Source organism: Cupressus sempervirens, chromosome 7 (genome assembly GCF_028749045.1).
Source record: "Cupressus sempervirens isolate cs-2001-9-10 chromosome 7, ASM2874904v1, whole genome shotgun sequence".
Lineage (NCBI taxonomy): Eukaryota > Viridiplantae > Streptophyta > Pinopsida > Cupressales > Cupressaceae > Cupressus > Cupressus sempervirens.
The window spans coordinates 629,972,070-629,997,973 of NC_143124.1; the positions used below are offsets into that span (position 1 = coordinate 629,972,070).

At 37.6% G+C, this 25,904-nt stretch overlaps 1 protein-coding gene across 2 annotated transcripts in view; it reads left to right on the plus strand.

The window, feature by feature from the left end:
- The first annotated feature begins 1,087 nt into the window (after positions 1 to 1,087).
- Positions 1,088 to 25,904, plus strand: part of LOC149548281 (uncharacterized) — a 154,196-nt gene continuing 129,379 nt past the window's right edge. For both annotated transcript variants that reach the window (XM_089792335.1, XM_089792336.1), the window contains exon 1: positions 1,088 to 2,627. In XM_089792335.1, coding sequence (XP_089648461.1) covers positions 1,579 to 2,627 — 1,049 coding nt within the window. In that variant the 5' untranslated portion in view covers positions 1,088 to 1,578. The remainder of the gene's footprint in view (positions 2,628 to 25,904) is intronic.

Sequence of the window (25,904 nt, forward strand, 5' to 3'; positions counted from 1 at the left end):
GCATCCAAGAATCATAATGCAAATGCAATGCAAGATGAAAGCTAAATGAAGAATGCAAATGCAAGCTACGCTAACAAGAATGCAAGTATTACAAAGCTTCCTAGTTAATCTATGTAATCTAAGCTATAAACATAAAGGAAATCTAAGCTAGTATGCCATGAAGCTACAATGCAAGCAAGAGAATGAAGATGAAAGATGAATACCAAATAAGTGGTCCAAGTACTCTAAAATCACCAAAAAAACTTGCAACATAACATTAGCATAAAGGCCTTGATTATAGAATGGGGAGAGAGCACTCATTTTTAAAGAAAAATGGATAGTTGAGATTAGAAATAAAAAGAGGCCTAATTACAGGTGGAGGACGCATCTTGAGTGATCCATGTGCACAAACATCTCACCCAATCGAGATCAATGATGGAGTTAAAAAATGTGAGAGATGTGTGGAGGAGAATGAAGATTTTGCCCACCTTGGAAAGCATGCACCTCATGTGAGACAAAAAAATCTTTCTTTTTTCTTTTATTTTTAAAATAATAAAAATGCTTCATGTGTGCACATTTTGGATAAGAGAATTTTGGAGACTTTATTTAATTATAAGGGAGCAAGTTCTTTTAATTAAATAGAAACTTAGAATAAAGTGGTCAAATGATAAGTTATAATCAGATGCATAGTTTTTTGAGATTTGATCAAAGATAAGCAACGAATAAATTAAGTAAAATGCTAAAAAATGGGCTTATAGTCTAGATGACCATTTTTCAATGATTACAAACTTCACCCTGATTCTAAATTCTCATCAAATGATCAGATATAAATATTTAGATTCTAATGTAAATATTTCACAAATATTTTTATTTTATTTTATTTTATAATTACAAAATATAAAGATTTAATGCTACAATTCACAATAATTATACCAAATTTATTAAATTACAAAGTATAACAGATTTAATATTACATTAATTGATTACAAAACACATGCCAAATTTATCTTGCTAAAATTTCAAGCTTTTCCAAATTATAATTAATATAAAATGATAACAATAATAAGAATAATACTATAAAGGCAACAATAGAAACAAATAGTGGTCTACTGCATTCTCCACGGGCAACAAGATTTGATTTTACGGTGTTCAATCGTACGAGAGAGTGGGCGTGCGATCGGAAAAAAAATGGATGCCTTCCTCATTCCTCATTTACAGATACATGAAATTCGGACAAGAATTTGGCTTCTTCCCCAAATTTGAAAACAACAAAAAGTACTATGTAAAGAAAGAGATCCTCAAACATATATTCTGCAGATTTAGAAAGCAGGGGAAAAAATATATATTTTGTTCAAAGAATAAGAATTTTCCACTGTTTATTAATCATAACCCCGGTTGAAACCCGCCACTGGTTCTCATTCTCTTTTGCTTTGGTTGTAGTTTTTTCTTTCCTTGTACTGAAATTCTACATAATTCTCTTGCATGATACTTCATTTCTTCACCTCCATCCCTGAACTGGTTTCTGAAGCTGGTAAATTGCCATGTTGAGAAAAGTGAGATGTTAAAGAGACTAGGGAGAAACCCTAGGGAAACGGTAGAATGGGTTCGGAGGAGGTGAATCTTGTATCGTCTCAGAGAATGGACAACACTTTGAATTCGCAGCGAGTATACCAGGCCGAGCATTTGCAGTACAGGTGTCCGCCCTCTGCTGTAAACCATAGGCGGGGGGAATCAGATTCTTCTCGGAAAAATCCTAGGCCAATGGGAGTCGGAGGTTTTGTGGAAGCTGGGGGGCGGTTTCTTCCCCAGCAGAGAGATTTCAGGGGCAACATTTACAATCCTGATGACCTGGACTCGGATTCTCGGCGGGGCGGAGCAGTGAATATGAACATGAACGCGAACATGAACAGTGGTGGTTTGCAGATGAGGGGCATGGTTGGCCGGAATAGCAGAACTGCGAACCAGCAGGATTGGAACGAGAGGGTTGCCGTCATGGGGGGCGAGGGAAGCGCAGGTTCTCCCTCTGAAGAAGAAGATGATGACGACGATGATGATGAGGATGCTGAAGCTGAGATTGATGGAGAGGTTGATGGCATGGTGTCTAGCGAGAATGCTAATGCTAATACTAATAGTAACAGCAATAATGCTAATGGCAGTAATATACAGGGGGGACTAGAAGGGGGTTTCCAGAAAAGCGAAGCAAGTATCCAGAAAGGTGGTATGTCAAACCAGCAACATACGTCTCTAGGTATGTTTTTGTCCCCTACGTTTCATTCCTTCCAGGGTTCGCCCCCCGCTATGCTGGAGGGCCCATCGGCAGCACAGAATGGGGGGACATTTTATAGGGATGGGTTGGTTAAAGAGTCCAGAGATAGTAATAACAGCACTGCTTCCAACACGGCATCTTCTTTACATGAACATCACCAACCAAGAGTTCCATCCGTGCATCATAATGAAGGAGCCCTGCCTGTTGGATCCGTTCAGGGTGCAGACAACTATTATACTCAGTTGTTGCAGTCCCCTGCGCCACTTGCTCAGAAGGATGCAGGAGTGGACGAGGGAGGTTCTTTCGCTGAGAAAAAAAGCACGGTTCCCAGCACAGAATCACCAGAGACCTCACTGCGGAGCATTCTTTCGGATCCTCTTACGTAAGTTAACTGATTTTTCGGAGGATCTCCATTACAGTAAACTTGTTTTTGCTTGGGAAAGAGAGAATGAACCCTCTTTACTGAATCTGTTCGATCGTAAGATCTAAGTTAGTCAATACAAAATTTATTTAAAGATCATCTTAAACAAAATTTAGATTTAAATAATGTTCATCAAAAGCATGTATCATAAAGAATAGGATTCCCTCTAAACTCTTTAGGTTCCACATTTTTGTTTTTCCATAATTTCATTATTATGCTTCGACACCTTAAGAGAATAAATAAAAGGAAACAAGCCAAGGCTTGCATGCCAAATTTGTTTTTGTTTTCAAAACGCTGTAATTGTATGTGAGGATTTTCAGCTCACACATAGAGGATTCACCTATCAAACAAATTTAAACTGCAAATCAATGAACAGATTAAATGTCCAAAACAAATGTAGGCTTTATAACAGAGAGCCTTGTATACAATTTTGAAGTTTTTTGGCAAACTAAGTTTTCTGATTGAAACCAAAAGCATTTAAACGAAGATCTACTGCAGGGAAAATGTGAGCTACGATTTCTGCCTCAGCATCTATTTACCATGAAAGCATCCAATTACATATATAATGAAATGCATTTAAGCTCCTCACTTATAGGTTTAAGAGGAAAAAGATCAAGTTTAATAGGGAAAAAAACCACTGCACGGTGCCATAAAGCTAAGTTTTGACGGAGCAGTGAATAGAAACCCAAATTTGTTTGTTGGCAGAAGAGTGTCAAAGGGTTTGGTAACGCCAACCAATTACATCCCTTGCAAATAACCAAGCCAAATTTGCAGAGGCATCTCTTTGAGAGACGGTGGTTGTCTTTTCTCACAATCTCCTGCCTTGAGTTGCATCAATTATATTCTTCATTGAGCAATTCATTATGACAAGGCTACTTGTACTTGTAATTTGTTTTTGATTTATTTGGTTTGGGGGCTAGTCAATTTAGGTTTATCCCCTCTTCTTATGTTTACCCTTAAGAATATATGATTTGTACAATATTTGACCAGATGAAAATAAAGCTTTAGAAAAAATTGTTTTGTAAATTTTGCATTAAGGTTTTGTATGGCACTGTACTACCCCTAATAGAAATATTATGTGAAATCTAATTGATTTCCCCCACTTGAAACAGTTGACAGGATCTTACAACAAAATCAGACTTATTGTAACATACATAATCCTCAACTTAATAAGCAACAATGAATTAAAAACCCTTAAAAAATGTGACAATTAACAAAATCATCCACAATAGCTGATGAATCTTATTATTCAATTTGATTTGAACTCACACTCAATTTAGTAATACCAAATCTTTCCAAAAACAACAGCGACAAATTTTATTATTTGAAAATGTAGTAAATCTTCAGTAATGGTTTTAAATAGACACAGAAAGCTTACAACCCTAGGTGCTAAAGTAGCCACTTTTACTTAATACATAAGGCAAGTCACTAAAACTGCAAGAGTGGCCATTTGATAGTGTTATGCACCCTCTCAGGCCTAGTTAGCTTGTGTGATTGTTAGTGTATTTCTTGAGTTCGTGTAGGCTAATTGGTAGTGGTTAGGGGACTTCAATGTTCTTGGAGAGCTTAGTTTCAATTTTTTCTTGGCCTCAGTTGTTGTTCAGCTGAGATGGTGATATGGTTTGCCGTGATGCTTTTCGAAGTGTTTTTGGTCCTGGGGCGCTCATTTTGATTATGTAGAAGAGTACATATAACAGGATGCTACAGGATTGAACTTGCGAGTTCTTCCAGGATCAATTGAGGATGAAAACCCTCTTTCGGTTGTTGGTTTTGGATCTGAAAGATGATCCCTAGTTGGTTGGAGTGATTCTCACACCAGTTACCATTTTTACACAACAGGCGTTCTCTACTTGAAATGGAGGACCTAAGATTTCACATCAATGGTCCAAACTTGCTAAAATGAATGGACGACCATTGAAACATTTTGCACTGTTGGATGTTTTAAAATGTCCTTTGTCGCTTCCCTGTGTCTATTCTTTGCACTGTGTATTATATTGTCCACTCATTTATTGACACTGCGTGACTCTGAGTTACCCATTGTCTTAGTGTAAAGGGTTTAAGCTCCCTGAGTCATTGATTTAGCTAAGACTTTTACTGGTCTCTGCTCCAGATTGTTACATGTATTTTCATTCTCTGGAAGGAAACTCACAGTATCTTCTCAATCCCACTGACTATTTATGATTATGTATGATTTCTCCCTCAGAATGACTATTTACTGTGTTTTTGCATCAAAATAATTTTACAAATCAGTCCCCACTTTCTGTCAATAGGCATTTTGAGTTCCTGAAAACATGATAAGAATAGGGAATCCAATTTTGCAAGAACTTTCTGTAATTGCAATTTCAACAAATTCCAAGGACAACGTGGAAGCCAAACTTGGAACCTAAAAACTGTGAAATTAAAAGTAGAAAGCATGGAAAACCAATATGACCAACTTGTCATTGTTTGAGACTGAGTGAAAATGTTTAGATTGCAGAGACATAGGGATGCCAAGCCCAGCAACAAACTGATCAGTTTACCTTTACTAGTGTAATCCCAGCCTGTGCTAAAATACAAGGTATGATACATGATATGGACATCCATCAAAGTATGGAAACAGGTTTTTGTCAGATGTTGTGTCTGTAGACCGTAAGTGCCCTGGTAGTTATGTAACGCATACAAAATGTGCATGAGCTGTTTGACAATACCCTTAGAGAGATGTTGTCTCTTGTAATGGTATGATTGCAAGAAATGCACAAAGTGGGGTTGGTGAAAAGGCGCTGGCAATGTTTTACGAAATGCACAACCATACTCCACAACCTTTTCCAGTGTATTCCTAGCCTGTGTATAAATTTTCAAGCCTCAAATGGGAGCTGTAGGACACAGTATGCTTGACATCAGAGGACAATTGAAAAATGAGCGTTTGGCTTTACAACTTGTCAACATGTTATAGTTGCAATTGCCCTGGTAGATATATATGCAGAATGTGGAAGCATGCACAATGCATGCGAACGGTTTGTAAAAATGTCTGAGAGAGGTGTGATCACCTAGATTGCAACCATAGTACGATATGTGTAAAATGGTTTTGTTGAAAAAGGCTCCATGGAAACCTTTATTACGATAATAGATAGTTTCTATTATCTCTGTTTAGTATCTAATGGTTATCTATTGTAATCTCCTGTAAATATTAGAATTTTTCTAATATTTAGTTTCATGTTTCTAGAATAGAATGCTTCTATTCTTTACGATTGTTTCCTAAGGAATCATTGTTCAGTCTTTTGTATATATTGACCTCTCGGTCTTTGTTAATATCAATCAAATATTAACCAATTACTTTGTAATATGGTATTAGAGCCAATTACTTCAGGTCAAACATCAGTTGTAGTAATGTTGAGCGTCTCAATAAAGTGCTCATAGGTCAGTGGTATGCTTTTCAGAGTAATGACCACCATGTCCTCTTCCTCCATTTTACGGCCAATGGCCTCAAGCTGATCCTTGATGTCCTTAATCTTCAGAAGATGGTCTTGTAAGGATGTATGCTCATCCATAATATTGGAGAATAGCTGATTCTTCAGAAAGAAGGCAGGCTCTGCTCTTTTTTGGAAATTCCAACTCAATGCTGGGATATTCCAATTCAAGGCTAGGATATTCCAATTCAATTTGGCCAACTGACAGGAATGATCTTAAGAGATCGAATTCCTTTGCACTTTAGGCTCTGCAGGACCTAGGCGGGTGAAACTATACCTCAACCCTAATCTTGGTTGAAGGCTTTTGATAACAGATAGTTGTTCTTGAAATAAAGTGTTTGAAAACTGATAGTGATTAATGTGCTACAATGCTTGATTTACATAGGTAAGTTATTGAAAATGCCTGATAGAAACTTCTCTAAATGAAAATAAGGCCAGTGCCTTATATCTCCAAATTGATATCTCTTCACCCTTGATTCGGATGAATAACCCCAGGGACTGCTCAATAATTAAATATTAAACAAATCACTTCAACAGTTTCAAAATGAATTATACTTATTTGATTTCAGACTTTCAATTAGTTTATTGACTTTAGCTCTTCTTGAGGGACCAATAAAACAAAGTTAAAACAAAGTGAAACTTGAAAACCAATGTTTCAATTTGATTTGTCCGACTGAAAATCAACCATTAAAGCATAATCTCGTTAGATGTACATATTGAAGAAAACTTTAAAGAAAGTTTTATCACAGAGAACTTGAGCTAAAAGATGAAGAAATAGATTATATCAATGTATGGCAGCTATAGTCTTAATATTCACCCAGATCAAAAATCAGATATCTTTGCAGATGTAGCATTCAATAAATTGCGTTCCAAAAACCAATTATGTTGAATGTATTTTTTTGATAAAGAAAGTAACTGTAACTTCTATTTCCTAAGTCTCTCTATTTATAAGAGAGAAATCAGTTCTCAACGAAGAGATGCAACCCTTCATAACATAATAAAACTAAAACATAGGAAATGATTAAAGTATGTGTTGCTGCATGCGGTAATGTGTTTGAGATAGTCTTTGGAAACATAGGTGTCTGCATCGGTGATCATGTTCCTGACCGAATGCTCCATCTCCACAAACCACTCCAAATGCTCAATTGTTCTCTTCAGTTCAAGGCCATTGTCCCGGGCAGCAGTAAGAGCATCCTCCAGTAACTGTTGGCAACTTGCAATCAAAACATGTCTGTCATAAATTTTTCCATCTTTACTCCTCAGGGGCGGGATGCCTTGTTTGATAGGCTCTCTAAAATACTCAAAATCATCAGACAACTCCTTTTCAAACTCCGCATGATCAGCCAATAATTTCCCTAGCTCATCCTGACCTGTATTGTCTCTCATGACATCATCAAGCTTCATTTCCAACCTCCTCTTAAGATGTTCATGGGACAACAAATTATCAGAATTCTTTGTGTAGGATTCCCACAATACATGCAGGTGCTTCCTGAGGTTTTCAAATCTGTTAGACAACAGAAAACATGTTGTACCTGCCCTTACTACCTGTGACTGTTTCATCATTGTCTTATTTTCTTTCTGCAACTTGGCAGACTTCTTTTTCCATTTTTGGCTCTCATCTGGTGCAGGTAGAACTGGAACGGGCTGTTCAATTCCTGTGAAGCATTCTTCATACATGACCCTGTATTGATCACTCTATTTGACCAGTCTGATAATCTGACCTTCATTTAATTTTGATACATCAACCCCTATCCTTGCTGTGGCGATAGGATTGGTTTCACCAACCTTTAATCTCATCATGTGTTCAAAGGCCTTTTCAACATCAATAATCTCAGGCGTTTTATGCGGCGGGTGCAAACCTCATAATAACATGGTCTATTCCTCCTCCACAAATCTTTATCCTAAGAAAATATCATTTACTCCCCGTATGTCCAGCTTGAACTCCTTGTTTCTTGACTCTAACATACTATCAAACTTCTCTAATCTAGGATCCTCATGAATACCCAATTTTACAATGATCTTTTCATTCTTATCAGGCTCATCTCTCTGCCCAGTTATATAATGTCTGGAAATAGCATCATCAGCAATTTCTTCCCTGAATCATGTCCATCCTCAATTAACTGCATCAATTCTTGTCTTTTCTTATCCAATTCCCCCGATGTTTGCATTTTCCTGCTAGTATGAATATACCCTTCAGGATCATAATTCACTCTGGTGGTATGATGTTCCATGTGGTACTGTTCTTTTAGCTTTCTGTCAATTATTTCATAGGCTTAGGAAGAAACAATAGTGAAATCTCCAAAGGTTAATGTCCCTGGTAGAAAAGTTTGTTTCTTTGATGCACCTCCAAAATGCTTTTCATGTGAAACGCTCATTTGCCTAAGAATTTTAAATATGCAATCCTATGAGGCACAGATTTTGGCAATCCATATGGTGCTTCTTCAAATCAATAAACTCTAAAACATGTAAATTCACTATAAACATACCAGTCTCCCCAGTTATGGTTCACAACTTCTTTTAGACCTAACTCCTTAAGCCTCAAAAATCTCTTAACATCCTCAGAAATTGACAAATGCACTGAATAACCAAAAAATGAGTACAATGGCAAAACAATGAGTTTTTTAAACTTCACATAATCAGAAAAGGCATACCTAGAATCCCACAAGCATGTCCACAACTATACAGGTTGATCCTGTCCATCCCTGTTCTGCAAATTTAATTTCAATTGCTGTGGCTAAATGCTCCTTCTCTGTCCATAGAACAGTAACATGTGCATCAGCAGTGAGTAATGTTTGAATACTGGTACTTCACTCTCTTTAATGTTATTGAAGGTCTCATGAATGTTCTCTGCCACATAGGATGCATAATGATATGGCCTGGGCTCAGCCATTTGCACATCTGCAGCCAATACCATAGGACCTTCATTCATTAACTCAGGGACCTCCATGCCTCCAACTTGGCCACAGTACATGTATGTCATCTCCAAATAGGATCTGAACAACTCAACGCTAAATGGGGGTCCATGCTCTTCAGTCAGAGGCCCTTCTTCCCTTCTATGAATGGCCAACTTCCACCCATTATATGTCGTGTCAGCAGTGTAGTACTCTTGAACTCTGTAAATGAAAGCCTTTTCATGCATCCTAGATTAAGGCCAAAACCTTCCTCAATAGTTTCAGCTGTATTTGCAAGTCTTGATTTAACTTTCTAGGAGGAGGATTATCATCTGTCTTCTGCTTCTGTATCTTTATTGGATTTCCTTTTACTGGAGGATGCAGATGGCTCCATCTTCTGAAATCTTTCTGCAAATTCTTTGCATGCAGAACTCCAATGCTAGATAAATTTGCTAGTAATAAAAATGTCATTCCTACCTGGACTGCTTTTATCTTGCACAAGGTGTGTATTAATTTTGAGTGGCATTGGGATTTAAAATTCCTGACAACAGGTCACTTCTTCATTGTACATCACTCCGAGATTAATTTCGCACTTTGGTGCCATCGATATATGTTGTTCCAATGATCGGTGTAAAAAATCCCGACATGCACGTCACATCGCCATAGCATTCCTGCATTCATGCCAATCCGTTATGTTATACAATTATTGGCATAACTGATTCCAATGCAATTGTGATTTTCTTTTCCTCTGTATGTTATCCCGATACCCTTATGTATGCTATCCCGATACCCTTATCAGGTATCGGTATAATAAAAAATACCTCTTACCGATATTATGTGTTCTGGTGATGATCGGTGTAAATCATTCTGATTGATCCATTGGCAATCGGTACAACCCATTATGCCTTAATGCGATACCATATGCTATTCTGAAACTTCCATCAGCGAAGTGTATACCGATATATGATCAAGTATCTGTATAACTTACCACTCCTTATTCCGATCACCGATGGCTTTATCTCTAGGATTTCTGCCGATAACAAATGCACTCCCCATGTCATCAGCAAAAATTTACTTGATAGACTTGTCAGGTATCGCTATAATAAAATATTACTACTCCGATGCTATTGCGTTACTCGGATACATCACTGTAAGTTATCCCGAAATATATCGGGCATTGGTAGGACTTATGCCGATACCCATTGTTTCTATTGTTCTGCCTTATCAGGGAGATTTATCTCGATATTGTTGTTTGCTGAACTGGCCTGTTTAGATCGGCGTGGGCTAGCCTGATTGCTCTGTTTTCTTGTAGTAACATTTAACATGTGGATTGCTTATTGCCAAAGTTATTAGTCAAATCATTCTGCCAACCCTTTTGACAACTTTGGTGAATCCATCTATCAGGTTCAGTCTTCCTGCACACAAACACCAAGAGTAACTATTCTCATAAAAGGAAAAACCTAACATTATTAGAAAAAACTTATTCATTTTGCTTGAAAAATGAGTGCCAACAGGCATTGTTAAGTTTGTTTTTTGATTTTTTTCCTTTAGTCTTTTCTTTTTTCTCCCATATTTTGTTTTTTCTATAATTTCTTCTTTTATTTCCTCCTGGTGGCTATCGTCTTTTATGTCTATGTAATAAATAGAAAAAGACTTCTTCCTTTTTTTATAAGATTTTAATTTAGATCCATTGACTAAGTCTTTTAAAGGATTATTATCTAAAGTTGACAACTTTATTGCACCGTTTTCCCCTGCTTCCATTATTTTGTATGGTCTCAACCATTGTACTTTGAACTTGCCGGGTTTTATATCATTCTTGCCATTGTATTTAAGTACTAGGTACCTTGGCTGGAACTTCATCATCTTCAAATGTTTATTATGCCAAAACTTCCGCCTCTGTTATGCAACTTCCATAGCCCATTGAGCTATCATCCTTCTCTTGTGTAACTTTAGTAAGGAGTTGAGTCTTTCTATTAAGCTCTCCATATCCCCTATCCTGTGTTAAATTTTCAATCTCAAACTTGGCACTGTATATCCAACTGGCATTACGGCCTCTTGTCCATACATTAGATGAAAAGGGGGTTGTCTAGTGGTGGCCTTGTACATAGTCCAATATGCCCATAGGACTGCTGGAAGCCGCTCCTCCCAATCTTATTTTTCAACTCCACATGTCTTGTATAGAATGGTCACCAATACCTTGTTTGTAGCCTCTGCTTGACCATTGGCCCTAGGGTAATAAGGACTGGAGAAGGAATGAAATTTTTTGAACTCACTTGTCATAGTCGTGATTGTTTGATTTACAAAGTGCACTCCTCTGTCACTTGTTATATGTAGCAATATACCAAACCTTGTTAAACTCCACATGTCTTGTATAGAATGGTCACCAATACCTTGTTTGTAACCTCCGCTTGACCGTTGACCCTAGGCTAATAAGGATTGGAGAAGGAATGAATTTTTTTGAACTCACTTGTCATAATCGTGATTATTTGATTTACAAAGTGCACTCCTCTGTCACTTGTTATATGTAGCAATATACCAAACCCCTTTACTATCTGCTCATAGAGAAATCTAGCCATACTCAATGTTGTATTGTCAAGGAGTGCCTTCACCTCTGCCCGTTTTGTGAGGCACTTCGTTGCCACCACTATATATCGATATCCACGAGCATTGTTGGTAGGCAAATGCTCCACGACGTCCAAACCTCACCGTTTAAATAACTCCTATGGTTGCGAAGGACAAGGTGGCATGAAATCTCTTTTTAGGGGTTTGTGTGTCTTTTGACATGTATCACAACATAGGACCCATTCCTGAGCATCTGCATAAGGTGTGGGTCACCAAATTTCGAATAGCAATACCTTTCGAGCTATTGCATTTGGCCCCATATGGCCTCCCACCAAACCTTCATGGGATTCTTTTAGCACTTCGGGCATCTCTTCCTTCATTACACATCTCTTTAACACTTCATGAGGACCCATCTTATATAGTAACCCATTAATATGTTGGAATGACTTCCTTTTCAGTGGAATTTTTCTCCTTTCCACTTGTGGAATTTCTCTGGAATATTTTGAAGTTGAGATAGGTACTGGTTGATACCTTCGTACCATTGCAATAGTACGACAATCTGAAACAAGTGAGCATTTGGAAAGTCCTCGTTCACTCCAATTCCAATGAGTTTTCTTGACTTTATTCTTGACAATTGGTCTGCAATCACATGACTTTTTTGTGGATAAACTATGATTTTGAATCTAAACTCTTGAAGGAGGATTAGCCACATACTTACTCTTCCTTGGATAATAGGTTTGTTAACCAAATACCTGAGAGCTTGATGATCCACAAAAAATGTAAACAGAGTGGCTAATAAGTAATGTCTAAACTTTTGAACTTCATAGACCATAACTAGTGCTTATCTCTATGTGGTGTTGTAATTTTGTTCTGCTTTTGAAAGTAGCCTGATCGCAAGGTACACCGGATGGTCCATCTCTCCATTCTAGTTTGTGCCAAGGTGGCGCCTATTGCATAGTTAGACTTGTCCACATGGATATATGAGGATTGGAGCTCCCACCAGCCTCCTTTTTAATTCTTGGAAGGCTTCCTCTTGGTCCTTTCCCTATGCAAATTTCTCCCCTTTTTTGGTTAATTTCTCTAAGGGTAGGGATACTTCTGTAAATTCTTTTATAAATCTCCTATATTATCCCACGAGCCCTAAAAATGATTTGACACTAGTCACATCCATGGGAGCCTCCATGTTAACAATGACTATGATTTTGTCAAGATCCGTTTTCAATCCCTCTTTGCATACTATGTGTTTGAGGAGCTTGCCTTGGGGGACAAGGAATCTACATTTCTTTGGGTTAAATGCCAGGCTAGCCCTTCGACATCGTTCCATGCATTCTCCTATAACCTTTAGGTGGTGTTCCTTCCCGTTGTAGATAGATCAATCGTCTAGAAAGGCCTTGAATTTCCCTTTGACATCCCATCAAAGATGTGAAGAATAATTCTTTGAAATGTGGCAGGCGTGTTACACAGTACAAATGACATCGTGTTGTGAGCATACACCCCATCCTCCACTACAAAGCTGGTTTCCAGTTTATCCTCTTCGACAATGCTGACTTGGTTGTACCCCGAAAACATGTCCATGGAGTACGCCTCCTGCCTAACCACTTTTTCTAAGATACTGTTTGTAAAGGGGATTGGAAATTCGTTTTTAATGGTTACTGCATTTAGGTATTTGAAGTCTACATAGATCTGGATTTGATTCCCATCTTTTTTCAAGGATATGACTATGGGTAACACCTACTTTGCTTGTTTGTACTTTGAATATTATGCTTGTGTCAAGCATCTTAGTGATCTCCTCCTGAACTTTGGCAGTATAGGTCTTATTCATTCAATAGGGCCTCCTACGTACTGGCCTTGCTCTAGGTACTAGGGGTATTCGATGGATGCACAATTCTGGTGACACTCTTTTTAAGTCCTTGTACGTCCATGCAAACACGTCCTAATACTCAAGGAAGATTCTAAATGCCGCTGCTTTCAATACAGGATCCTAGTCATCTCCTATGAAAATCTCTTTAGGATGGTCCTCTTCTCCTAGATTCAACTTCTCCAGCTTAGCCTCTTCATATTCTATTTATTTATCCATAGGAATGTGTGTGTTGGGGCATCATCGTGGTTGTACCCTCTTTGTGTTCCTTGTATCACCTTGGATATTCTTCTTCTGATTCCATCTCTTGGATCTGCAACATATTACAGTCTGGTTGAAACACTTCATAGTCCCTCATTCGCCAATGGAACATGCTGTTGAGGGAACTTGTTTCATCTTCTGAACATTCTCCTAGTCCTAAATTGCCCTCTTCGTCTGGGTCAACTCCAGTATCATCTTCTCCCTTAGCTTCCAAATCCTATACAAATTCCTAACTTATTGACTGGCTCCTTAAGTCAATTGTGTACTTCTGGCCGTCCACTTCAATAGAAAAGGTACTTTTCTTCCAGTTGTGGTTTGCCTTTGTTGTGACTAACTGTCCTCTTCCTAATAATGCATTGTAACCTTCCTCTCTAGAGCAATCACCTCAAAATTGTGGAAGAACTTCTCTGTCCCAATCACCACTTTTTGCTCCATTTGGGTCCCTATGGGCTTGATCCCATGTTGATCTACTCCTACCAATAGAAAAGTGGGTGGCCAAAGAGTTGGTTTTCCGAGTGCCTCCATGTTTCTTTAGGGAGAACACTAACCCTTGAACTTCCATCCACAATAGTATTGGTCAATTTGCACCCCATTATCTCCATTTCTATCACTATCAGTGTCCTTCCCATTCCTATGGTAAATGCAATGCTATTGCCACCCTTAAGTGTGGTAGTGTCTCCAACAGATCCCTAATCTTTACGGGTACATTGGCCTCGAGGACTTGCTTCATGGTGTTAATTTCCAAGATGGACTTAGTGGAAGAGGATTTAGAAGTAGTTACCTTTCCGTCCTTCTCCATGAAATCTTGGATCTCCCTCTTAGCTTCGTCCAATCTCTCTTTTTCCATACCTATGTCAATATATGTGAGTTTTCTAGCTTGCATCCGGTTGATGGCTAATACTTCCTCCTTTGGTTCTGCCACCTCAAGCATGTTCACATTTTTCTATTTGGGGCAGTTGGCATCCTCATGATTACTAGATTTGCACCATTTGTAGAGCATCTCTCCATTCTGTCCTCTGACAGTCACAGGCAAAGTGTCATTTGTTACATTTCCTACATTGTATCCTGGGGCACCCCCTGGAGTCGTATTGAATTTGTTTGCTTGGTGTGTTATTATTACTATTGTTGTTGCTACCCCTCTTGTTGTTTTGGTACCCTCCAGGTGATACTTCCATCTTTGTGGTGTGTGGGGGAGTAGAGGGAGGTGTGCATGGTTCTCCTTGAGTAAAAAACACTTGGGCATTGCGTGCTTTCAAATTGTAGGAACAGTCTTTGATGGAGTGCCTCAATACCTAACATATGTCACATAATGCCTTTCTAGGGCAAGTGTTCTTTGTGTGTCTTTCCTTTTCACAATTGTACACCACAATTCTTTTCCTTCTCTTTTCTCCTCCTTCCTTCCTGTTATTTACTTCAGCATCCTCATTATGTTTTTTCACAATGCTTGGATTGTTTTAGACTCGTCCCCACTTTCTTTTGAACTCTCACTCCTAGTTCCATGCCTCCTTCCTTTAGAGGTTTTACTTTCACTGTCTATATCCATTGCGCAAGTACATGTGTTGGCAAATGATGATGGTGGGACAGTCTTCATTTTTCTTAGTGGGGTCGGGGTTAACCCTTCATTAAACCACCTCTTCTTTAGCCCATCCACGGGTTTGTTATCCAATTTCCCTATCAATTCCTTCAGCCTCCTACTATATGCTCTTACAGATTCATTTTTCCCTTGTCTTGTATTATATCTCCATTATGACCTCATCATCATCTCGTAAGAGTCTGAATTCTTCCTCAAAAATTGTTGCATGATACTTCCATGTGGCCTTCTTCCCAGCCTCCAAATTTGTGTACCAATCAATAGCCATACCCCTTAGAGGGGCAGGAAATGGCTTTAACCATTCATCAGTATCATTTTCTCCATTCGCCTGCCATATGGTTATGCAGGTTTTACAATGTCTTGCAGGGTCTTCCGTTCCTTCTCCTATGAATCTTGAAAGCTTTTGCTTTTCTGTGGCCATTTTTCTCCCACCCCTCCTTTGATTGTTTCCTTCTGCAGGGATTGTGTTCTCTCCTAGTGGGACTGTGCTCCCTCTGGCTAGGATGGTTTCTTGGGTGGTTGGTCTAGAGACTTCTCCTTCTCCCCCTAGTTGCTCCTCTCCATGGCTAGAGCTTTGTTCTTGTGTATAATGATGTTCTCTTCACGCTTGGGTCTCGGGGTCCATCCACCCCTCCTTCCTTCCTCATCATTATGAGATTGCCAAATTGGTTATGCCCATTATTGTGTTTTCAATTAAATTCTCTTCAATTTGATTTGTATCTTGGGATTGGTTAACGAGTTCTCTAAAATGGCAGTGTCTTTCTTCCTAGTCCCTATTACGTAGGATCCACCTTATAATAGTTTCCCCCTCGGGTTCTTCTTCTCTTACTCGCCTTGGGTCCTTATTTGGTATTAGGGGCATGAATTACTTTATTGCCTGGATGTCCTTATTGGCACTGGGCCATCGTCCCTCGTAGGGTTCAAGACATACATGGCTTAATTGCGTCTTGTTGTTCTATAAGACTATTGGTTGTATCGGGCATTGAGAGATCGATCTTTTGGTGCAATGACAACTCTGGCCGCACTCTAACAATTGGTATCAGAGCTTGGTCATAGGTTCAAATCCTGCAGGCCATGACGAGTGATGCTAGGAGGGGGTTTGTTGGCAGTGGGCCAGCATCCCTTGCAAGGTTCGTGACATGGCTTAACTGCTTCCTGTTGTTCTATAAGACTATTGGTTGTATCGGGCATTGAGAGGTCGATCTTTTGGTGCAATGACAACTCTAGCCCCACTCTAACAACCCTCGGATTTTCTTGCTCCTGGACTTCTCGAGTACTTTACTTTGCGAATTGTTGGAGTACTTGTTGCCTTCTCCGCTCTCGTTGTAGTTTGACTCTGTCTTCCTCCACTCGTACCAAGCTTCTATCTAGCAACTGAGGTATTTGTCCAAGAAGATCGTACATTGTTTGGTGGAATTGAAAGTTTGTCCTGTACCGTGCTCTCCGAGACCACTCTCTCTCGAGCTTGCCTTTGCACATACTGGTCGATAGAAACTTCCCATACCACCAGATCTTGTGTCACCCGATCTTCTCTTGTTATTTCCTCCTCTTCTCCATTACTGTTGTGACTTGTGGTAGGAATGGTTTGCCCATTACTCCATCCCCTTCAATATATGCTCTTTGGGATTGAACTTAGGCAACAACACCAAAAATGTAGAATGGTTATCAAACAGAGTAATCAAACATGAATTCAAATATATTAGTATCAACAAATCATTTATTACCAACATCAAGTTTATCAATGTTGACGAGAGAAACCAGTTATTCTTTATTGATTACCGAAAAACAACAATTACATCATTCATGTTCCAGTGTTCTTAAATAGTGGTTGTGATGCAGAGCATCTTACTAACTAAATAAATAATAGGATCCTTTCTGATCCTTTCATTATCAACTCAATAATTTCATTATATAGAGGCATCTTACGAGGTAAAACACAACATGTTTTGACACAAAAGCATCAACTTTTCTCCATTTGCATACCCTGATTTATATATCTGATTCCATTACTCACAACTTCTGTTATAAACATCTTCTTGCAAAACCCTGTGGTGGAATTGTTCCAAATTAAACCTATTAAAACATATCCAAATCTCAGTACAATTCAATACACCAATTATAAATTATGTTGTCTGCAGCGAGACCCATTTAATCTTTCAAAAACCAGAAGTAAAACATATAACCCTACCTAGGGCATCCAATATCTTTCACAAAACAAATTCAAATGACACCAAACCAATTCCACATTTTCCATTTGCAAGTCTAGTTTCCAAATATGTAATCGATTAATTCCTCCAGTACATAAATCATTAGATAAGCACAAATCTTTGCTTGCAACACCATTGAAGGCATTTAAAAACCAGTTTTCACTCAAATCTTCATAACTTTCACAATTCTGCACAAACACGTCTCAAACAAAAAGGAAATGAAAGGTAATTCACATATCTTTCCAATGAATCCATGTAGAGTTCTTTTACAATCCATATGTGTCCATACCAAATGCTGCAACATGACTGTTTGCAAGAGTTCTCAAATCTGAAAACAACAACTTTCACCAAAATGATCATAACTTCCTCAAAACTGAATTAAATTACTCCAAACCAAAGAGAGAAGAAAGATAATTCATAACACTATAAAAATATACATATTATACAGGGTTTCCAGGCCGTACATGGCCGTACAAGGCCTGGAAACCAACACAAATCCAAAAAACTAATCAAAATAGCAATAGTAGAAAACACCAAAATTACTCCAAAATGATTCTTTCTTCTCTTTATTCTCATCAATTGATTTAGAACAACCATTACAATGCTTTTATAGGATTTTTGATAGTTGAGAACTTCCCATTCAACTTTTGAACCAACTTATTCCATTCTTTAACCCTTTTTTGCACTTTTTGCAAAGTTTTGAAGTTGCAACAGTTAAGCAACTCCTACATTTTAGAAATTTTGACCTGACAACTTTGTTCCAACCTTACAAACATGTCATAATGGAATATTAATCACCATTGACAATACTTTCACCCTTCCTTGGGTTTACAAACATATTTTGATCTCTTGACCAATTCATGATCTTACTGGGACAACTAGGACAAATTGACAACTTCTACAATTAATGACAAAATGGCTTCATAGCCTTTACATTTTGACCCAAATACAACATAAATGACTCAAATGGATTTAAATATCTCATATAAGGAATCTTAACCTTCTCATGTTCTTGTACTTTAGGTGCTCTTGCACAAGGTTGGTTGGTTAGGAAGACCAACTGACACATCCCCTTGCTACCTAACTACCCAAACCCAAATTTAACTAATTTAATAATATCATTGTTTTATTACGTCCTACAGATAAGTATATATTACACTAGCATCAATTATGGCTGGTCTTCTACATCAAAAATTGAACAATTTCAATATATAAATTATATATACATTAATATACATAATATTAGCAATGATATTTTTCATTGCTTCAATAACTATCGCTTTTGACAATCATATTATTATAAAGTTCTGTGAGAGATTCACTGATCCATGTCCTTCTCTGTGGATCTGTGAGTTAATATGTTATGTTGTGGCTTCTTTTGAACCATAAATAAATCATATCAACCTCGCTGAAGGAAGATTAGGTGGTTGTGTTTGTTGTTTGGCTAGCTGTTGTCCCTCAGTCGTGGCTTCTTCATACACTATGTTGCCCTTGGTGGTAGTTCTACTGTCTACAGATCTATTTTGATCACCGTGGCTGGTGGAATTATTGGGATGAACTGATGGAGAACTCAATGAATTATTGCTACCTTAGATTAAAACAGCAACCAGTAACTAAAAAGGAAAGATGTGATTAGATTCACATTTAGTTTAGGAGGGAAGTTGCGATCATCAAGGTCAGCCTCTCATTAACTGAACGGTATGAACTCTTAGGGGAGAGACTTAACTCTCAACAGCAAGATAGAAGAGAAGTATATAGGGCAGGTTGTAGTAGTAATTCAACCAGGCATTGAATTATATATACATATATGATTATAAGAACAATAGATCTAATAGAGATTTTATATATTGTAGTTAATCTAAGACGTGAGACATGAGAGATAATCAGATACACTAATATGAGATTACAAGCAAAGAGATACCGATACAATATAAATAATAATCATCTGAAGCTTATAACTCGGATTGTGGATAATTGGAATCTGACCCCTATCTTTTACGAAGGGTTCCTAAGTTAGGGAGGTTGTGGAATGGAAAGGCAGAGTAATTTTGGTCACTCGATGGGTAGTGCCCAAGCATTGAGCATTGGGTTAAGTGTTGAGGGAGCCTGCTCCTAGACTGTTTCACACGCCCTTGGCACAATAAGTCTTCCACCTTATGGTGCTGTTAGCAAGAAAGAAAAGTGATTCATGCAATCTATATGAAGAAATCATTCGAATGTCAAATCTATGCTATGTCTATATTTAGTAAATTGTTTGTTGTTGGTTTGCTTTTCTTTTACATCTATGCATAAACGATGGTTAAACATGGAGGAATATGTTATTATACTTGGTTAATAAGAAAGATCCCTACTTCAAATATCCCTAAATTGTACTAATTTATGGATTCTAGGTCAAGCGATAGGAAGGGGTTATTACAAAGGAGATGCGATTATATTGCATTAAATGAAGGCAGCACAGTTTACTAAAGATTACATTAAAGATTTGCTTGTTAATAATATGAATATGCATTGATTCATATTAACGGTGGCAATCTGTTTTGTCAGCTTGATAGCTGACTTTATTTAATTGTCTAAGGACAATTTCATTGAAATAAAAATAGCGACCAATAATCATTAAGTACAACAATTCTTTATATGTCCAGTCCTTGGAGATAATTGCCTCCCTTGAATAGATAAGGAAGCGATCCTGAATCTGATGTATGCAGCCATAGATGAGTGTTGTTTTAAAATTCAAATGAAGTGATTACTATAAGAAGCAATAATTAATATGGTTGACTCGCACACTGTCAGCCATCAATATAACTTATGAGCGGCAGTGATTATGGAGAACATAGGCAGTGATTGAAGAGAATGACACAGGAAACAATTGTGGTCTTCAAAGGGTGCGATGAAATTAAGGAAAATGGCATAATAGACAAGATGGTGGAAATTGGAGATAACATCCAAAAAGGCAGTAATAAACAACAATTAACAAGATAATGACTTGCAGTGACTTATAAAGTATAGTATAGGCAGAGGTTAATTATTATTGAGAAGCAAGCCTGATAAAAATAAATAATGGGACCTTGAGGAGCAATAGTAACAAACTCCCAAAAGATGGGATGTGGTTCACTAGTAAAGATTTTCTAAATGGTGCAATTTAGGGAGAGGTGTGATTTAATTAAAACCAAGTACGTTGGGACGAGGGGACGTTGGGATGAGTTTCTAGGACAGGGAGAAAATGGGCCTCATTTTCAGGACGGCGGGGGGACGGTGGCAAGGGGAGGACGGAGCAGGGATGGGTGTTGAAAAGTATACATATAGCACTTGAAATGCTTGTTATGAAATGATGTTTTAGTAGCACATACCAAATTAAAATACTTGAACATATCAAAATTGCAACATGAACTAGAACAATTGAACATTCAACATAGTAACATATTACATATCCAGTAGTAACATTCAAAAAACAAAATTCAAATAAAAATCCAAGTACCCATTCCAGTGGAAGCATGGTTGCGGAATGGCGGAGGTGGGGGTACTTGGGTGCGCAAGTACTAGGTGCGGGGATGTCTTGGGGATGGGTACTTCAAGGTTTGGGAGGTGGGTGCGAGTCCCCATGTTACACTGTTTAAAACATTAAAAAAAAGTTGTGATAAAGAGTTATGTGAAAAGGCATGTCCTCTTGATAGAAGGCAGATATAAATGAAGATTAAAACAAAGATGGTGTGGTGTGAAGTGAGTGTGTGAGATACAAAACTATATCAATGATCACAAGAAGATCATATGAAGAATTAAGAAGACTATCTTATGCACATTTGAATGAGGAGATTGTAAGATGCAGAGTTGTATAGGAACGTGTGTGGATAAGATAAAGAAACACGTCATGTATACACTAGCATATGAGGAGTAGAAAGTTTTTTCATTTGCTGATATTTATGAAAACATTCTAGGAAGATTAAATGAGAATTTAAAGACAAACTTTATGGCAGATTTGTAAGTATTTCTCTAGCAGACTTATGATCAGATTTATAAAAAGGATTAACAGTAGTTCGGTGAATAAGAATGTATGAAGTTTTGTGAGGAAGAATAGAATGCAGATTTGATGAAGGAGATAAATGTTTTCATCATAATCTTCATCATTGCTTGAAGAAGCAACATATTGAGGGGGAATCTTGTTTTGTTGTTGAAGTTGGTGCTCCTTAAAGAGATTGATGTCTCTAGCTAAGCTGGTGCTTAGTTGTAGGGGTTGGCGCCTCCAGTAGGTTGGTGCCTATAATTTTTTAAGGAGAATTAAAATAAAAGCACTGCTTTGCCATGGTTTTTTGCCATTAGGGTTTCCACATAAACATTGTGTTATTGTGTTCTTATGTGCATGATTGTTGGATTTAAGTAAATAATACTATTGATATTGGTAAAGTTTAAATTGGTAAAATTTGTTGTTATACTGATTCATGCCCCCCTCAGTATAGTTCTGTGCTCTTCATTAGTTTGACAGAAGTTATTTAAGCTCATTTTCTCTTCTCTATTTGAATTTTGAATTGATTATTATTCTCACCAATCTCCTTCATGTGCCATTTAAAATAATTTTTTTCCGTTGGTAAAACTGTCATGACCCTGTCTAAGACTAAAACAAATAAAATCTTGCCCAGCAATTGAATTATCAGCAATTAAAAGCAGCGATTAATAATTAGACAATGATCCATATGAATGATACATCAATTATCATTAATATATCCAGCGAATGAAATATTCAAAGACCCTTAAGCGGTGATTAAGAAATAGAAAAGGCAGATCGTTAAGGGTTGGGCTTGAAGAGACATGATTAATAAAGTTTATGGCCTTTCTAAAGGAACAAAAACTCTCCAAGGGTCTCTCTTTAAAGAGACACGGATATAAATATTGAAGGTCATGTTGGAGGAGGGAGCAGGCAATCAATTCAAGCAACTTCAAGCAGATCATTTTATAAGACATCAGCAATTAAGCATATAGATTGATCGGATCAGTGATTGCCATATACTATAGACAATGATCTTCTTTTTTTGTGGTATGCAACATGGTGATGTTTTCCTCATATAATGACAAAGGCAATAATGCATCAGTCACATGGTAGCATATTTGACGCAAGGCGAGATGATGACTAGGGCCAAAAGGCATGCCTAGAGATCAACCAACCTTACAGATTTAACACAACAAAAGCAAATCACGAAGAGACAATGCCAGGAAGGAGAGAAAAACATAAATCTTTCATTGATTCATCAAATTTTCATCATGCATGCCCGACTGTGAGGCCTTTCGGGTTACCACCAATATAAATAATAAAATACACATCCAATGTCCTCTAGCATGCGAGATCTATGATCTCTTTTCCAGATTCTAATTGCCCACCCTTCTACTATCAACTAACTACTAAACCTAGACCAAGACCCTCTATTTATACTTGACAAAACGGCTTACAGAAGATTCTAGATCATCATATGGAGAAGGCCAACCACATAACAGTCTATACGCATCCTAATGATCGATCCAATACATTAAATTACAACCTCAAATTAAATACGCAAGTCGGTCCACAAATGAGAACCAAACAGACAACTCAGTGAAAGACATCACCGAACAACAACAACAAAGGTCGCCGAGGCACTCAGTGAATATAGAACAAACACTTAGCAAACAAAGAACCCGAGCCACTCAGTGAACGAAGGCAAAGTCACCTCCACCGAGCCAATCAACAACGGAGTCATCGAGCAGGTCCACAAGTATAATCGAGCACACATCTATCGAGCAGGATAACATTGCAAGATGCTCTTGCATTAGATAACTGGGGTTGAAAAGAAATGATTCTCCTGAAGCATGAGTGAGTCACAACCCAAGTTGAATCCAACTCAGATTGAGAAAATCCATGTAACTTTTGGTTTGTCCTTGCACTTTACCAAGTACTCAAATTAATCCTTTCCCCTTGTACTCTTACCAACTCTCTGATTCAAAATCTGCTCTATCTCATCAACCCACTTCTTAGGATAATCACTTGGTACTGTCAACTCATCATCAAATTCATGATATTTATACAAATCAGCAACATTGAATATAAGAGATAACTCTACGTCATCAGGTAACTCAAATTCATAAGCATTACCACTTCCAAACTTCTTTTAAATTCTACAAGGACCAAATTTCTTCATCTTCAACTTACTATATGTACCAATAGGAAATCTACCCTTTTTAAGATGAACTATTACCTCATCCCCGACTTCAAACTCATATGTCTCCTTGACTTATTTGCATTTTCCTTGTATATATGATTACTCTGTTCCAACTTATGTTTCACTTCCTCATGCAAAGACTTCATGAATTCAACAAATTCATCACCTTCAACACATCTCTTTTGTTCTCCAACAATATCTCTCAAATTTGATGCACCTCTAGACTGCATCCTAATAACAATCTCAAAAGGTGTCTTTCCAGTACTCATGTTCACAAAATTATTGTATGCAAACTTTTGCTTGTGTCAACACTAAATCGCAGTTACTCGATTTATCCCCTACTAAACATCTCAACAAATTACCCAAGCTTTTGTTCACAACCTCTATTTGTCTATCAGTTTATGGATGAAATGTTGAACTGAACTTCAACTCGGTATCCAACTTCTTCCACAAAGTCTTCCAGAAATAACCAACAAACGTATTGTCTCTATTAGACACAATGCTCCTTGGTAATCCATGCAATCTAACAATCTCTTTGAAGTAAAGCTCAACAACATGCACTACATCAGATGTCTTCTTACATGGTATGAAATGTGCCATCTTAGAAAATCTATCAGCAACAAAAAATAAAGAATCATATCCTCTTGTAGACCTCGGTAAGCCAAGCACAAAATCCATATTGATATCACTCCAAGGTTTCTCAGGTATTGAAATAGGTGTATAGAATGCAATATTTTGACTTACTCCTTTTGCAACTTGACAAACTCCACAACTCCATACAAACTTATGAACATCCTTATACAACTACGGCGTATAATACTTCTCCTTGAGCAAACTCAATGTCATATCAATACCAAACGTCCAACCAATCCACTACTATGCTTCTCCTTAATGAAATTAACTCTCATAAATCCTTTCAGTATACAAAACTGAACTCCTTTGAACAACATATATTCCTGAATGAAATAATCTTCATACTTACTCGGTTGATCTGATAGATTCGGTGCTTTGTACTCTCAATGCCTGAGAAAAACTAGGGTTAGTGTCATACAAATCATTCATCTCATCAAAGCCAAGAACTTCAACCTTCATCTCGGTTAACAAAGATCTTCTTATGCTTAATGCATTTACAACTCGGTTAGATACTCCACTCTTATGCTTAATCACAAATGTGAAATTTTGCAAGCACTCAACCCACTTCATATGTCTCTGATTCAACTTTTGCTGACTTCCCAAATACTGTAAAGCCTTATGATCAGTATATAACACAAACTGCTTAGGAATCAAATAATGTCTCCACTTCTTCAAAGCTTGAACAATAGCATATAACTTTTGATCATACACAAAATACTTTCTTTTAGCATCATTGGACTTCTCACTAAAGAAAGCAACAAGTTTATCATCCTGACTTAACACAACTACAATTGGACTACCACTTGTATGACATTCAACTTGATATACTTTATTGGAATCATGCAAAGCTAACATAGGCAATTCAACAACCTTCTGTTTCAAAATCTCAAAACTCTGATCAACACCATGTGGCCACTTGAAATCCTTTTTATCCCTCTCATTGTTTCAGTCATAGCATTACAAATCAAACTGAAATTTTTGATGAACTTTCTGTAGAAACTAGCTAAACCATGAAATGATCTTACCCCGCTCACATTCTCAGGTCCAAATCTAATGTCCAATCTGTAGAATTCCTTAGTATACTCTTTCACATTCATATCCCTTTGCCTCAAATTTTGCATCTTCCTCAACAAATTGACTTGGTAATCTGCAGGGAGGAACTTCTTCAATTTATTGACCATCTTCAGCCAAGTCTTGATTGTCTCTTTTCCTTTCCTTTGTCTATCAATTTGCAAATGTTCCCACCAAAGTGAAGCATGTCCCTTCATCTTGGTGACTGCCATCTTTACCTTTCTATTAATATGGGTGCCCTCAAATTTTAAGAATTTCTCCATCTTAGAGATCCAATCCAATAGAGTGTTAGTTTCCAATATTTCATCATAGCTAATAACCTCAACAACAAGCTTAGAATGTGCCCTAGACAAAACTCTCAGTAGTCTTTCCTCATCAGATTCCACCTTAGGTTTAGGGTTAGGGTTTGGTGCTCCAGGTGCTTCTTCATCATCACTAACATCATCAAGATGTACTCCTTTCCTTTGGGCTGTCTCAACAATGTCAAATCTGGCTGCAATTTGTCTCAACATGTCCATGATGGCATTATGAGCATC